Consider the following 12,151-nt stretch of genomic DNA (forward strand, 5'->3'; position numbering starts at 1 on the left):
ATCCTTGCCATTTTTATTAGTGATCACACTGTGTGCCATACAAAATAACACTGGTAAAACAAGACTTACAGTCAATGGATTTGAAGTGCCATAGCCATTTGACAATGTAACATTTGGCTGCTTACCAAAGTTTCTGTTCGGCTGGACATCAGCAGACAGCTCACTTTCCCAGCAGCCCCTAATCAGCGGACAGTTACTGTAGCGAGTCCATTCCTCTCTCACACTCATTCCAATCACCATTATTTTCTCTGACACTTAAAATTTTTCACACTGTCTTTTTGAGCTCAAGTGTGACGTAATCTGTGAGTTCATGTGTGACGTAATCTGTGAGCTCATCCGTGATGTAATCTGTGAGCTCATGTGTGATGTAATCTGGGAGTTCATGTATGATGTAATCTGTGAGTTCATGTGTGACGTAATCTGTGAGCTCATGTGTGATGTAATCTGTGAGCTCACGTGTGACATAATCTGTGAACTCATGTGTGACGTAATCTGTGAGCTCATCTGTGACGTAATCTTTGAGCTCATGTGTGACGTAATCTGTGAGCTCATGTGATATAATCTGTGAGCTCATCTGTGATGCAATCTGTGAGCTCATCTGTGACATAATCTGTGAGCTCATTTGTGATGTAATCTGTGAGCTCATCTGTGATGTAATCTGTGAGCTCATCTGTGATGCAATTCTCGGCTGTTTGGACAGATTTTCTCCCTGGTTCATTTCAGCAGTAAAGACGTCGGGAGACTCTAAGAAGTCACTTTCACTTGTCATGAATTTATTTTCTTTGTGGCAGCACAACACATTACAGCAGCCTTCAGAAACTCCTGAAGGTTAAACTGGACTAATGAAACACTTTCAGTGCTGACCGAGTCTGAAAGACTCACCATAAAGGGACTAAAAATGACTGCTCCTAAAGTTCGGACTGAGCTAGGCAAGGCCTTTATGTTTTCTGCACCATCTGCCTGGAATAGCCTGCAGGATAGATTTAAACTCCAGGACTTGGTTACTCTATCCAAATTTAAAGGTATAGTTAAGTCTATGGAATCTGAGTCTATTGGAAATTGTAAATTTTTCAACTGATAACAGGTTTGTATCTTTTCCCTTCATTTTTATGCTATTTTGCCCTTTGAGCTATTCTGTTGTCTTCATGTGAGTGTGTGTTGAAACTGATGTACTGCTGCCATTCTTGGCCAGGTCTCTCTTGTAAAAGAGATTTTAATCTCAATGGGACTAACCTGGTTAAATAAAGGTAAATGAAATGAAAAAAACACTCACTAGCCTTGCAACATTAAGGCTACAATCAACCCATAATGCAACACTCTGTAGAATACCATAGATACTCTGGTACTCTCTCCATTCAAAAAGAATATCTGCTGTAATGAATGAACACATAATTGTCCAGTCCTGAAATAAAGACAACCCCACTTTTTTAAACCGAAGTTTCAGAAAAAAATATCGTTTTATATTAGAGTCAATACTGCATCCTTCCTCTCCACAGTGGTAGAGAACTCTTAGCAGTTTTTTCCATTAATTCAGTTTAGGCGCTGCGAAAAATGCTTAGGCGCTGTGTCTTATAAGGAAAACCCTGCACTGATCGCATACATGGCCTCTCTGGAATCCAACTGACAGAAATCCATTGTAGTGACGGAAACTTTAATCCTCATATTCCATACTGTTTCTAGTTTGTGTGTGTGTTTACCTTGGCCAGTAGCAGCTCCCATAGAGTGAGGGCCTTTGCTAATCGAGGAAGCACCACCTCCATCAGCTCCTCATCCTCACACTGCCCCACCAGCTACATCACACACAGAGGATAAAGCTGCATTCAGAAAAAGGGACTCGATCTCTATCAGGTTAGAAAACAAACTAAAGGGGTATGAGGGCTCCTGTAGAGCCAGGTCCACGAAACCAATGAAAATGGACTGAAACAGTCACAGACATAGACATTTCATTCAGTTTGATCATCAAAGCTCTGAGGACCTTTCCGGTGCATACCTCTTGGAGTCGCTCTCTTCTTCTCTCTGCCTGCTGCTCTGCTGTGCCTCTGGCTCCCCCTAGCTTAGGAGGTCTGCCACGACGGCCCCGTCTGCTCAGGTGGCCTACTATCACCTACATTTGATAATTGGCACTAGGAATGTAACGATACTTCACGAGAGAGTAAATTCCCGATACAAATATGTGACGATTCAAAACGGTGAGATGAAAAAAGAATCGCGATACAGCAAAAGGCGCTATCTACTTTTGAGGTCGCTTATTCGACGTCATCAATAGCGTCAGTGGCTGAATCAAAGCGCAAAGACATGGCGGCCACAGGTGGGACATTGTGAATTTCCAGAGATCTCAGCTTCTGCCTCACGATGCATTTATGCTGATATTTCTTAAATAAAAAACATGTAAATTCCAAGCTAGGAACACAGGCAAAGCCTTACTTTGTTTATTTGAAGAGATTTTATTTATTTGTATTACTCGTTTATTTATTTGATTTAGGATTTGTTTTAAAATGTAACTTTTTTGTTATTTAAGACAAAAGATATTTTCAGTTTCATGTGCATTGAAGTATGTATTGTTTATAACCTACTTTAGAAATAAAAAAGGATTCTTTGATAAAGATAACAGAAAATAGATTTTGTAGATTTTTGTCTGAGAAATTAAGAAATCTTTTCAGTTATAATTTGTAGAACAACCTGGACAATCATTATGACCGTTTTGGATTTTCAAAGTTTAATAACTGTAAAAAAAGATACAGACCTGCCGCTCCCTAAATGCTCCTAAAATTACATATAATTTGCATTAAAATTTGTTTTAGATCAATTGCACTAAAAAAAAAAAGTTATGATAAGATCTACCTAACACGACCATGAGTGGTCAACATGACCGCCTAGTAATGTGCGCATGATGATGTGTGCCATGTCAGTATTTATGACGTGTGTTGGTCGCATCATTTCCTTGGTGAAGTTCGTTGCTCTGTCCTAGAAACACACTAGCATTCTCCAGATAAAACAGTCTCAACTTGATGTATGATTATTTCCAACATGTCTGGTTACAGACGCCGATACAGACGCACCATGACTACCACCGAGGCGCTGCAGTATTTACAGGCGTTGGACAGCGGTCATTTTAAATTGTTTGAAAAGCCCGTATTAAAGTTGTTCAAATGTTAATTCTGGTGTCAGTTAGTTTCATAACAGACATACTAACATATGTAATGCATTAATATCTCAACTGGGTATTTATCTTGACACAATATAGAGTTTAAAAACCGTGACGGTCATTTTGACCGTCCATGGTGGTTTTAAGTAGGAGTGAAATCCCGTTCGTTCTAGTGTTAAAAAAGTGGTGAGAAAATCATATTGTGGAGCCGGCATTGTGAAGCCGGTATTGTGGAGCCAGTATTGTCAAGGGTATCGACTCGTGAGCTGAGTGTATCGTTACATCCCTAATTGGCATCAATCACACAGGAAAGCAAAACATCCAAAACATTAAAGGTTTACGCAGTACAAATACGAGCTTGTCCAGGGTCTACTATGGGACTTTCTTAGTGCAGCAGCTATAAAGAGGTTATGTGACCCAAGTGATACATGTCTGTTACACACACATCCATAGCCCGCACAAACAGGCTTCGTATGGACACATCTGGTCAAGACAAATCTGAAATGGACAGACTAACAGACGAAACTGGTACAGACATATCTAGTTTGTATTCTTAAATGTTCAGAAAACAAACTCATACACACCTTAGTAGGGGGTACCACAGGTCGGCCCCGGCCTCGCCCCCGACCTCTTCCTCTCCCCCGGCCCCTTGGCCTCCCAGGGCCTCTATGCTGGAGGCCCCTCAGCCCAACAGCTGACGCTGGACCACCTTCGCTCTCGGGGAGGAACAGGGTGGAGAGTGTTATTCATGTTTATTACCTTTAGGAACGTGTACTTTAGGAACATGTACTTTAGGAACATGTACTTCAGGAACGTGTATTTTAAGAACGTGTACTTTAGGAACATGTATTTTAGCAACATGTATTTTAGAAACATGTACTTTAGGAACATGTATTTAAGGAACATGTACTTTAGGAACATGTATTTTAGCAACATATATATTTTACGAACATGTATTTTAGAAACATGTATTTTAGAAACATGTATTTTAACAACACGCATTTTAGGAACATGTATTTTAGAAACATGTACTTTAGGAACATATATTTTAGAAACATGTACTTTAGGAACATATATTTTAGGAACATGTACTTTAGGAACATGTATTTTAGCAACATGTATTTTAGGAACATGTACTTTAGAGACGTGTACTTTCGGAACATGTACTTTAGGAACATGTATTTTAGCAACATTTATTTTAGGAACATGTATTTTAGGAACATGTACTATAGGAACATGTATTTTAGGAACATGTACTTTAGGAACATGTACTTAAGGAACATATATTTTAGGAACAAGTATTTTAGGAATATGTATTTTAGGAACATGTACTTTTTAGAAACATGTATTTTAGGAACATGTATTTTAGCAACATGTATTTTAGGTACATGTATTTTAGGAACATGTATTTTAGAAACATGTACTTTAGGAACATCTATATTTTAGGAACATGTACTTTAGGAACATGTATTTTAGGAACATCTACTTTAGAGACATGTACTTTAGGAACATGTACTTTAGGAACAAGTATTTTAGCAACATGTATTTTAGGAACATGTATTTTAGAAACATGTACTTTAGGAACATGTATTTTAGGAATATGTATTTTAGGAACATGTACTTAAGGAACATGTATTTTAGGAACATGTATTTTAGGAACATGTATTAAGTGTAAGGTTTATATTGGATGAACGGTTGTCATATCTTCTGATGACATGCATACAGCTTTAGGACTCAGTAGGGTTGGGTATCATTTCTATTTTATCGATTCCAATTCTGCTTATTGAATTCGGTTCTTATTGAATCTTGGTTCCGATTCTAATATTTTTTAATAATATATAAAAAAAAATCTAATAACAACAATGAGCCTACCTTTATTCTTGGCACATTCAGGGTATAATCAGTACACTGTTAACTGTGACAAGGTTTCTTTCCCCTTCATTTATAAAAACACACATTACTCTCTTACAAGGAAGGACCAACAAAAACAATTACAAACTAAAACTATTTGAATAAATAATGGAAAAATAACAACAAAACATTAGAATATGAGAACACATTTAACAGACTGTTGCTATGGAAGCAGCAACAATGTCAAAGACAGTTGATGTCTGCAACGCAAGGTCAACAACGAAGTGTCTCTTCTCACATGCTTTGTGTACATACTGTGTAACAAGTGACATGGCATTGGGTCCACATGACAGGTCCTGGCAGATCACTGCAACTCGTATGGACTAGAAAATGCTCACTACAGTTCACTCGGAAGTGAAATTTGAAATATGCAAAAGTTCGGAACCGAAGCAGAATCGAAATGGACATCTTATTGAATCCATACTTCTTGTAAATTTGGAACCAGTTCCAATTTGGAACCGGTCTTGATATTCAACCCTAGAAGTCAGTGAAGTCTAAATAAAGTTTAAGAAATGTGTTTAAGTCTATTTTGTAGTAAATTTATATAGCTTTATAATTAGAAAACGCTGAGAAAGCAGCTCACTACAATCTAAAACCCCATAGTTCAACTATTAAATATATGGCTAGTAAAAATTGTGCTTTGAACATTATGAGCTTTGAAAAGACAAATATATTGTGTTTTACTTTGAGTGGAGAGACAGTTGAAGTCGTGTTGTCCATTTCCTTCTTAGGACCGATGGTTGGTTTCTCTTCTCCCTTTACTGCGGTGCCTGTGCCCCCATCTGTGTTCTTGTCCGGGAGCTCCCTGTCCTTCTGTGGGGGTTCCTGAGTGCTCTGTGTGTGGAGGGGGTTGGGCTGTCCGTGTGTTGGGTTCAATTTATAGTGTCGGTTCAGCCCGCCATGGCCAATGTATGCCTTCTCACAGCTTTGACACTGGAATGCCCGCGACTTGAGGGGGAGAGTCATGGTGGAGGATGAGGAAGATGAAGCTCCCTCCTTCTTACCTTCCTGTCCCTCATCTTCCTCAACACTCATCTCAGAGTAGTCATCAGAGTCTGACTGGTGGCTCTCTGCCAGGTCCTCATTCTTGATGAACTTATAGTCTCTTGCTTTGTACTTGGGAGGACGCGACACTCGCCCTGACCGTGTCTGAACTTTTACAGGCTTCCTTTCTCTTGATTTTGTTTTCTTTTCCTTCTCTTTTCCTTTCTCTTCAGCTCTGGACTGGGTGGCCATGCTGGTTGTGGTGGTGCTAACAGCAGTGCTTTTAATTGTAGGCGCAGCAGGAGGTTTTACAGGATTTTTACCAGTGACAATGGGTGGGCAGGTAACCGGGGACTTGACCAAGGGAACAGTAATGGTTTTGACAGTGGAGGTGGGCGGACTCTTAATGACAACAGGAGTCTGGAGACGAGGCTTTTGGAGTGGCGCAGAACTGGCACTGGCAGAATTTTGCTGGGGTGTTAGTTTCTGGAGTGGAACAGCCATGGTAGTTGCAGTTTGCTGACCTGTTAGTTTCTGGAGTGGAACAGTTACAGTTGCAGTTTGCTGGCCGGTTAGTTTTTGGACAACAGGAACCAGTGAACCCACCATGGGGGCGGGGCTCTGGAGAAGAAGCCGGATGGGTGGTTCTCCAGGGTTCTGCTGCAGAAAGAATTGTTGGCCCTGCTGGCCTATTGGCTGGATGTGAATGATCTGGGAGCTGCTAATGTTACCATTGGCTGAGACTTTGACCTGTGGCTGACTGACAGCCAGGCTTTTCTGCTGGGGAAGAGTGATGGTTGCCACAGGCTTCACTTCATGCTTTGGGGAAACTTGAAGCTGGATCCTGATTGGCTCAGACTGAGGACACAGAATAAAAGAAAAAAATTAGAGATAACTGGACACAAATATCTCTTAAAGTAGATTAGACTAGATTGGTCACTGGTTATATGTACTTTATATATATAATTCAGTGACTCAAGTAAATTCTTTATGAGACAGTACAAGCATGTTTCATGCCATAAGCAATCATCAGCAGTCACCTGATGGTTGCTTATGGCATGAAACATGCTTGTACTGTCTCATAAAGAATTTACTTGACTCACTGATATATTCTCTGCACCATTGCACTTTATCACCTCTTGTTTCACCTGTATAAGTCAATCCTTGTGTATATAGTATCAGAGATGCTGAAATAGATGTTAGCAGGGTACTTACATACATGCCTGAGGTAGCTGTACATGACAGAGTGTATCAGTATACGTACAATGTACTGTACAGTATATACAACGTGATTACATTTTGGTTAGATTCTGTTATCCTCTTTCAATGTTGTATTGTGTAAATTGTGTAAACACAACATCCATTGCACGTTGTCCGTCTTGGGAGAAAGATCCCTCCTCTGTTGCTTTCCCTGAGGTTTCTTCCTATTTTTTCTCCCTGTCAAGGATTTTTTTCAGGGAGGTGTTCCTTATCCGATGCGAGGATCTAAGGACAGGATGTTGTGTTGCTGTAAAGCCCCTTGAGGCAAATTTGTAATTTGTGGTATTGGGCTATACAAATAAAACTGACTTGAATTGATTTAGATTTATTGACAGAGTTAAACGTTCATTTGAATGACTGCCCACGGAAAGAAACTGTTTTTATATCTGGTTGTTTCGGGGTACAGTGCTCTGTAGCGCCTGCTAGAGGGGAGGAGTTGGAACAGATTGTGACCAGGGTGTGATGGGGCTGCAGTGATGTTGCCTGCCTGTTTCCTGAGTCTGGAGGTGTATAAGTCCTGAATGGAGGGCAGGTTGGCCCCAATGATTTCCTCTGCAGACCTAACTGTCCGTTGTAGTCTGTCCCTGTCCTGTTTGGTGGCCGAACCAAACCAGACTTCATTGCAAAAAAAAAAAAAAAAAAAAAAAACCGGCTAAAAAAATTGCAACATAAATTGCAATTTTTTAGAAAAGCTGCCACGAAATCAGGCATTTCAGGCCGCAACTATCCCAGAAAAGCCTGTGAAATCCTGGAGGGACTGACTGATGACCAACTAACCTTTAAGGTTCACGTGGCCTTGACTGCTCGGTCGTGCCGATTTGCCTTGGAAAATTAGACCCTACCTGTCTGAGCATGCAGCACAACTCCTGGTACAGGCTCTTGTAGTATCATGCATTGACTACTGCAACTCCTTACTGGCAGGTCTCCCTGCATACACTTTCAAACCTCTGCAAATGATCCTGAACGCAGCGGCGCATCTGGTCTTCAACCAACCTAAAACAACACGTCACCCTGCTGTTCATATCCCTCCACTGGCTCCCAGTTGCTGTCCACATCAAATTTAAAACCTTGACGCTCGCTTACAAAGCAGCAACTAAAACGGCTCCCGCCTACCTGAACTCCCTCATTCAGGTCTACACTCAGTCCTGCTCACTATGCTTTGCCAATGAAAGGCGCCTGGCACTTCCACCACAATGGGGCCCTAAGTCAGCAGCCAGACTCTTATCTTTTGTAGTTCCCTGGTGGTGGAACGAGTTACCAAACTCCATTCAATCCGCTGAGTCCCTCTCCATCTTTAAGAAGAAGCTAAAGACCCAGCTCTTTCTCCAACACCTCCACACCTGATGGTATTACTAAAAACACAGAAACACTTCTATGCCCCCTATGCATTGCTTTTGTGCACTGCATATTGACACCTATGTCCTATTGGACTTGAACCTAGTGCTTTGGCACTTAACTTGCGTTGCTGTCTCCTGACTAGATCCTTGCTTGTGTTGTATTAACTCTCAGATGTACGTCACTTTGGATAAAGCATCTGCTAAATGAAACTGTAACATTGTAATATACCTGCTCACCGTTGACTCTGCTCATCAAACACAGTCATTTCTGCTTGTTTTCTGTTTTGCTCGCCACTGTACGCTACAGAATGGCAAGTGGTAATATAGCAGTAATTCAGCCATATAGTATGTCCGAACCTGAAACTGATTCCAAAGAAAAAGAGCAAATTGAACCGGATCGCTCTGGCTTGTTAGTGGCAGCAGGGAATAGGAAGCGAGTTGTGATGATTCTGGAGCTTTTGTCCTCCCTGCTGAGCCACTGGTTCTCTCTCTTGGGCCAGCATGGCAAGCGGAGCCTCACCACCACCACTACACCAGGCGGAGGCCAATCTACCAGATGACCGAGACGGACGAGACAGAGAGAGATGGCAGGCTGGTATGGAAAGACAGCGAGACGGGGGGGGGGGGGTCGAGGGAGATGCATGTGCCACGGAGAGCACACCGCACTGGGTGGGGCCGCAAGGAAGCGGAGCCGGGGAAGGGCATGAGGTGTGCTGGGGAAAGACTGGGAAAGCTCTCCGTGCTGGCCAGATCTGTGGTCGGTTCTGTCTACTCTTTGTGTCTGTATGCATGTGTTGTTATAAAGATATCTGTGACAGACATTTGCCTCCGTCCCTCTGTCCAAACCCCCTAGTGGCAACAGACTTGCCACAGTAACATCAAGTGGACATATCAGAATGTTAATATAGTTTATGAATCGCTCTCTATGTTAGAAACGCAACGGTAATAGCTAACATGAGCATTTGGCTTGACTATGCCATCATTCAGCTAATACTGTGTTTGTAATTGGAATGGAGGAGTTGGATGTGCCTTCCCAAAAAGAAACTCTTACTGTGGCGCTAAACCCAAAAAAAGATATATTTCAAAGAACCACATCCAACTATGTAGGATAGCACTCACAAATTTAAAAAAGGACAGGGGCAGTGCCTCATTTCCACCAATTTATTTTGGCCTGCAAAACATGCTAATGTTACAGCCTACTGCTACAGGCCTTCATCAGAGCATGAGTGTAACTAATGCATGTGATTTATATAGGGCTTCATAGTGGTCACATGATATAGGACATGAAATGGTCACATGACAGGTCAGCAAGATCACGTGCAAATGTTACATGGTCACATGACAGGTCAGCAAGGTCACATGCAAAGGTTACATGGTCACATGACAGGTCAGCGAGGTCACATGCAAAGGTTACATGGTCACATGACAGGTCAGCAAGGTCACATGCAAAGGTTACATGACACAGATCAGCAAAGGTGACATGACAGACCAATAAAGAGGTAAAAAGGTTCAAACTTAGTTCATACTAATACATTCCTGAAGTAAGATCAACATCCAATTCAGCAATTGTTAATCACAGAATAAAGAGTAGATACCTGGGAAATAGACAATAAAGACAAAAATGGAAGAAATACAAAAACACAGTAGGCTACTGCTATTAATTTACGGAGCATGCAGCAACCCTAGGGGGCCAGGTAACCAAACCAAAACCACATAGGAAATAGCGGCCAGCAACAAAGCAACAATTCAAGGGGCAAATCACAGCCATTACTCCCATTGCTGCTGAGTCTATATAGTACAATATATACAATAAATCTGAGTGATACAGTTAATAATTGAAGCCAGCTGGAGCCATTGTATTTAGCGTGTAAATCCAAAACATCTCTCTTTGAGAGAGTAGTTTTGCAATATTGCCACCTCCAACTGGAGTGGACACCTGTTCAAGTCCAACAAAGCGTAAAGAAGCCGGAGAGCCATGGCCGGCTTCATGGTAATGTTTGGCCATTGCATAGTCCATGTTGCTGGTGCATGTAGCTGTTTTGTGCTCACACACCCTTTGCTTCAGACAGCGTTTTGTCTGGCCAACATAAGCTTTTCTTCCACAAGGGCAGGTTAGTTTATACACCAGAGGTGGTGCTACAGTTAATGAACTATTTTATAAAGAACTTCTTCCCAGTATACGGATGTGTGAAGAACTTCACATCTGTTGTATTATTGCAATGGCTGCATCTACCGCATCTGTAGTTGCCATTTAAGTCAAGCCAAGACAGTTGTGGCGTGTTTGGTTGAAAGGTGTGAACAACACAGTCGTTTGATGGCAGGTGCTCTTCGAAAGGTGAAGAGGGGAGGAGTTTTAGTCTGTTCACAAAGCGTAGGCTCAGCTTGCAGAATATGCCAGTGTTTGGTGATGATATTGCGCAATTGTTGATGGCAATGATTAAATTCTGTAATAAAACATAATCGGTTTGCTTTTGAAGGTCTTTCTTTTGGCTTGAGTAGATCAGGTCTGGAGACACTGGAGGTGTGCTGGTAAGCTTTGTTTATTGCTTCAGCTGGATAATTTCTTTGTCTGAAGCGAGTTTTCCTGTCCTCTACTTTTTGTTCCAAATCCAGTATGCTTGAACAATTTCGCCTCAATCACAAAAACTGACCTTTTGGTATGTTTGTTTTCAGATGTTTTATATGGTTGCTTGAGCCATGAAGAACTGTGTTGCATTCCATTGGTTTTCTGTAGATGGTGGTCGCAACGCGTCCATCAGAAGTTTTGAAGATTGTGAGATCTAGGAAGTTGATAGAGGTGAGATGATATTCTACAGTGAATCTTAAAAAGGAGCTACTTAAATTGACATAGTCATGAAACTGTTTGAACTCTTCAACTATACCATCCCAAAAGATGAGGATATCATCCAAGGAGTTCGTCACACATCCGCATTCTGGGAAAAAGTTCTTTATAAAACAGTTCATTAACTGTAGCACCACCTCTGTGGTGTATAAACTAACCTGCCCTTGAGGAAGAAAAGCTTATGTTGGCCAGACAAAATGCTGTCTGAAGCAAAGGGTGTGTGAGCACAAAACAGCTACATGCACCGGCAACATGGACTACACAATGGCCAAACATTACCATGAAGCCGGCCATGGCTCTCCGGCTTCTTTGCGCTTTGTTGGACTTGAACAGGTGTCCACTCCAGTTAAGAGGTGGTAATATTGCAAAGCTACTCTCTCAAAGAGAGATGTTTTGGATTTAGACGTTAAATACAATGGCTCCAGCTGGCTTAAATGATGATTTCAGTTTGAATTGTTTCTTCTAAATGTAATGGGCTGGGTGCACAAGCGGTCGTCATTGAAACTTCCGGGCGTCCTGGAGTGCATAGCCATTTCCGGTCAGATTTGTTGTGAGGAGAACGGATAGCTAGCTAGCTGTATCTTTCAAGATGAGTGTCTTCGGGGCAAAGAGGAGGCGACTGGTTACTTATCAGCGACAACAGACAGCGACAACTAGTTACCACTGTTGTGT

General features: G+C 41.6%; 1 protein-coding gene across 1 annotated transcript in view; it reads right to left on the minus strand.

The window, feature by feature from the left end:
- The window catches only part of znf839 (zinc finger protein 839), a 61,703-nt gene that overhangs the window by 22,861 nt on the left and 26,691 nt on the right, over nucleotides 1–12,151 (minus strand). Inside the window, exons 2-5 of the mRNA XM_056295855.1 lie at nucleotides 5,741–6,898; nucleotides 3,730–3,861; nucleotides 1,991–2,104; nucleotides 1,698–1,790 (exon numbers count right to left, since the gene is read on the minus strand). Coding sequence (XP_056151830.1) covers nucleotides 1,698–1,790; nucleotides 1,991–2,104; nucleotides 3,730–3,861; nucleotides 5,741–6,898 — 1,497 coding nt within the window. The remainder of the gene's footprint in view (nucleotides 1–1,697; nucleotides 1,791–1,990; nucleotides 2,105–3,729; nucleotides 3,862–5,740; nucleotides 6,899–12,151) is intronic.

This window comes from Lampris incognitus, chromosome 16, assembly GCF_029633865.1.
Source record: "Lampris incognitus isolate fLamInc1 chromosome 16, fLamInc1.hap2, whole genome shotgun sequence".
NCBI lineage: Eukaryota > Metazoa > Chordata > Actinopteri > Lampriformes > Lampridae > Lampris > Lampris incognitus.